This window comes from Kryptolebias marmoratus, linkage group LG12 (genome assembly GCF_001649575.2).
Source record: "Kryptolebias marmoratus isolate JLee-2015 linkage group LG12, ASM164957v2, whole genome shotgun sequence".
Lineage (NCBI taxonomy): Eukaryota > Metazoa > Chordata > Actinopteri > Cyprinodontiformes > Rivulidae > Kryptolebias > Kryptolebias marmoratus.
The window spans coordinates 17,807,736-17,812,392 of record NC_051441.1 but is presented as its reverse complement, the minus strand read 5'-3'; the positions used below and the strand labels follow the sequence as shown (position 1 = coordinate 17,812,392).

Here is a 4,657-nt window from a genome sequence, read left to right as displayed (position 1 = left end):
GCCTTCACTGTTGTTTAACGTCAGGAGGCAGAGAATGATAGTGGGCGTGTTCAAAATAATCATTGTTTTTTGTTTTTTTAAACTCCATACCTCGAATGTACATAGCTCCATCAGAAGCAGAGGTTTTATCTTTATTTTGGAAAGTATTTTATTTATTTACTTTTATTTGTTTCTTAAGGGAAAAAAATAACTTGTTTGTGTTGGAGGTGGAAAATAAAAGTTTTCAAAAAAGTATAAAGTAGTGGACGGAGTCTTATCAGAATCCATGCTGCTCTGAATCACATTATCTTAAATCTGCTGGGGTTCAATCTGAGTCATCCAGGATGTGGAAAATCTAAACAATAAAAAAATAAAGCAATTTGACTTCTGTTTTGGAGTTGAAGTCAGATACCAAACTTTTTTTTAGCTGCAAATTATTCATTAAAAGTTTGATTTGTCCCTTTTGGGCATTCTTTGTTTTTGTTTCCTTGTCAACATCAAAGGGTAATGAAAAAAAAAAAAAAATCTTGATTATAAAACTTTTGCTATGCACCAAATAAGCTCAGTTTTATTAAGCAAAACGAAAAGCAATAGAGATTTGATTTGTCACAGAGAGGTGGACCTGTTCTAATGCATTTAATAATAATCTCTCTGGCCGGATAAAGCTGTAACAACGACCATTTCTAGCCCACAACCTTGACATTTGACACATGTGACCCACAGATCGTATCTACGTTTTTCGGGTGGAGATGTGAAAATTGAAACATAACAATATAAATGATCTCAGAAAGAAAGAGAAAGGATTTTTTGTTGTTGTTGTTATTGCTGCAAAACTGAGCAGTCGTCTGATGAAGTAGGAACGTTTCTGTCTGGGACAGGATTAAGAGCAGAATCGGTGAACGGGTGACAGTCAACTGAAACTCTTAACTCATCGTTGCTCGTGAGCAGGCCACGAGTGAAACCTCTGTTACCATGGTGACCTCGACGTGCTCAAACACACCCTCCTTGATGACTCTGAAGATACCGACTTTCAGCTCAACATAACTGAAAAAACAGGAAACCTCACTTGGTAGTTTACCCCTTAGAGATTAAATAAATGCTGTACAGTCCTGTAGAAAGAGAGACACCTTATTCCCCTAATGTTACATGTCTCGTGTGTTTTAAAGAATCCAGACTGGATTGATCNGGGGGGGGGGGTGTATGTTGAGAAGCTGGGCTCGGATTTGTAACTTTTTGTCAGAGGAAATGGACCGTGTGTGAGCCGCCGCGTTCCGGAGAGGAGCTGTCACTCACCCACCTGTTGCCAGGTGGTCTCGGACTAAAACTACCTCCACATCTACTATGACATTGGAAGATATCATCATGGAGGATGTTGTCATTGACGTTGTGGGACTCAGAGACGGCGTGGACGAGCAGCTCTCTCCTCTGGAGGAGTCTCGGAGCGAGCAGGAGTCTTCCAGCAGCCAGAGCGCGGAGCAGGACGGCTCTCCGCCGGCTGCTAAAACCAAGAACCCCGCGTCCGTGAAGCCCCCCTACTCCTACATCGCCCTGATCACGATGGCCATCCTGCAGAGCCCGAAGAAACGCCTCACTCTCAGCGAGATCTGCGACTTCATCAGCCACCGCTTCGTGTACTACCGGGAGAAGTTCCCGGCGTGGCAGAACTCGATCCGGCACAACCTGTCGCTCAACGACTGCTTCGTGAAGATGCCCAGAGAGCCCGGGAACCCCGGCAAAGGGAACTACTGGACGCTGGATCCCAACTCCTCCGACATGTTCGAGAACGGGAGCTTCCTGCGGCGGAGGAAGCGCTTCAAGCGGCAGCATTTCCGCTTCGACCCGCTGAAGGAGCCGCCGCACCTGGAGCCCCTGCGCGGCTTTACGCACGGCGCGTACGGGCTGGGCGCGGCGGCCCTGCAGCTGCCCGCCCTGGAGCTCTACCCTTTCCTCCACCAGCACCCTCCCTCCCCCACCGTCCCACCTGTCAGCAGCATCCTGCCGGCCCTGTCCTCCTTCTTCTCCCGCGGCGCGCTCACAGCCAAGGCTTTCCTGCAGTCGCAGCCGGGCCTGGACGCCTTCTCGCCGGCTGCGTGCGCCGCCGCGTACCCGCCGTCGCCCCTGGGCTCTCCTTTCGTCTCCCCCGCGCTCTTCCACCCGGCTCCGCACCTCCTGGGCCTGCAGCAGGAGTACCAGAAACTCCAGGCCGCGGAGCTGCCCAAACACATCAACACTAATAACGAACAGTCACACTAAAGCGGACTTTCTGAACTCGTGTTTTCTCAGGTAACACAGACTTTTAAAGGACAACGTGGCTCCGTGGATGTTTCATGGGAACTTTCTAAAACAAAATGTTGGCAACTTCTTCCTTAATCGCAAATCATTCAACAGGCGCTTTTTTTAAACAAAAACAAAAACAAAACAAAAAAAGAACATGAACTCTCATCTTTTGTTTAAATATTTAAAAGACAAGTCTCTTTTTTCCCTCTGGAAAACAAATAAAAGTTGAATATTTAAAGCTTGCGTTTTATTTTTGCACAGATCTGTGTGGAAATGTGAAGCTTTTAAAACACTTAAAGAGGGTAAAATATTCACATTTTCAATTTTTAAGGTGAATTTTTGGTGCTGAAGTTAAAAATTTGACTTTTTTTGTAGTTTAAATAATAATCATAGCACTGTTTTTTAATTAATAAGTTTTAAAGCTAAAACAATAAAATAAAAGCACAAGGATGCTGTTAAGTATTTCCCAAATCTTTGCGTAAATGAACCAAAACAGAGATTTCACTCTTTAGACTTTGTTTATTTCTGACTCTAAAGTAGAAATCCGTATTTCTTAAACACTTACCACACCGAGTAAGGAAAGCTGCAGAGAAGCAGGAGCTTCTAAAATCCGATTTTTAGTTATTTCTTTGAAGGAAAATCACCAACAAACGTGTTTTGGAGAAATCCTGGCGCGTTCAACTGGAGCTGCAGCTGTGACGCAAACTTATCAACAAAAAAATAAATTAAAATAATAAATTAAATGATCCGAATCAAAGCAGCCCAAGCATCTGACAAAAACACTTAAAGCCCTAAATGTCCATCAGATGTCGTTTTGATCGATGTCACCCTTTAAAAAAAAGAGAAAAAGCCTCTAATTAGTTTAATTTGCAGGGCCACACGTGTCGTTCCCGCGAGAAAATCTGTATGTTTCAAAATGTTCATCCGCCCTTTTCTTTTAACACCACCACATATAAAAAGAGATGCTTTTAAATCCAGATATAAAATATCAACTAGGCCTGTTTTGTTTCAAAAGAAGTCCTAAAAAAAACTGGGCTTTTTCACTGAAACATACATACAGTTAAATGGAAATAACTTTTAAAAATGTGCAAAACTGTAGATCTAAATTTATCTTAATTAAAGGGAGGTTTTGAAATGTAAGTGACAAGTGAAAAAAAAAGATCCAAATAGCTGCTTGTTATTTTAGTTTTTTTTATATTTAAAAAAACAAATTTTTGCAGGTAAACTTGAATCAGATTTAAGGAGGATTAAATAAACCACGATCTGACCCCGCTCATTCTAAATGTCTGATTTATTGGTGTGTTTTTCTTCTATTTTTGATTTACTTCAACACAGTTCTGCTTTATATTTAGAACGACAGCAGTCTGAGGGATTTTAGGAGTCAGATCTTTGCGGTGATTGTCGTTTCGTTCTACTCAGGCGCTGGCTTCGATCAGTGGTTTAACTTTTCCACAAACCAGTAGTGGAGGAACGCGACAAATATTCATAACAATCCGGATAAACAAGGACAAAAGAACAGGTACTGTATTAGATTATTAAATTGTTTTAGTCCAGTTATTATGGCTGGTTTTGTCTCTTGTAATATTTACAGGGAGAATAGGCCTATGTCTTTGCAATCATTTTTAAAGTTAATTACATTTCTGGAATTTATCTGAGGACCCTAACTTTGTATTTTATGAGCCACAGTGGGGTCCAGGCCCCAGATTTAGGTGTCAGTGGATCAGATGGAGCCTCATGGTGGAAGGTCTGGATTGCACAGCATCTTTTTGGTCCTTTAGGAGAGTTTAATACCCAGTGAAGGGCTGCAACATTTAAAACAAACAAATAAAAACAGTCCTTTCCTGAGAGCAGAGCTCACATTCAGAAAATGTAACAAATCTGCTCCTTTTATTTGTGTTTTTTTTTTTTACCTTAAACGGTCAAACACCAGATTCACGTCGCAGCACTTCTGCTTTCTGGACTTATCTGATTTCCTTACCTTCATTCCATGTCCTCCCCCCCCCTCCTCCTCCTCCTCCTCTAATCTTAATAATTTAATCCAGGCTGCAAAGAGACTCATAAAAAAATGGAAAGAAGCTGAAGTCTTTGGTGCACCTCACAGAAAAGAGGATGAAGTCATGTTGCTGCTTTTCCAAAGTGCAAACTTCAGACTGATTAGCGCACATAAACATGATTAAACATCAGAGTTAGGTACGGCTACAGAAATGTGAACAATCCGACAGATTCTATTTTTTTAATCTTCTGGAGCTTTTTTTCTGTTGGTGGGCAGCCAAGAGAGAGAGAGAAAAAAAAAAACAAGTAAATCACAGACAAATAAATGATGTTGTAGAGGCTGATTGGCAGCCGGGAGGGGAGATGTATCCAGTGCACCTGATAAAATAAGCAAGTTAGACATTGTAGG

General features: G+C 41.9%; 1 protein-coding gene across 1 annotated transcript; it reads left to right on the top strand.

The window, feature by feature from the left end:
* Positions 1-1,171: 1,171 nt before the first annotated feature.
* zgc:162612 (forkhead box transcription factor) lies at positions 1,172-2,494 on the top strand. The gene has a single exon (XM_017416659.3). It carries the CDS (start codon positions 1,321-1,323, stop codon positions 2,230-2,232), a length of 912 nt encoding a protein of 303 aa, XP_017272148.1. The 5' UTR covers positions 1,172-1,320; the 3' UTR covers positions 2,233-2,494.
* The last annotated feature ends 2,163 nt before the right edge of the window (positions 2,495-4,657 follow it).

Coding starts and splice junctions, on each gene's coding strand:
- zgc:162612 (XM_017416659.3), top strand. CDS start 1,321: ATGACATTGGAAGATATCATCATGGAGGATGTTGTCATTGACGTTGTG.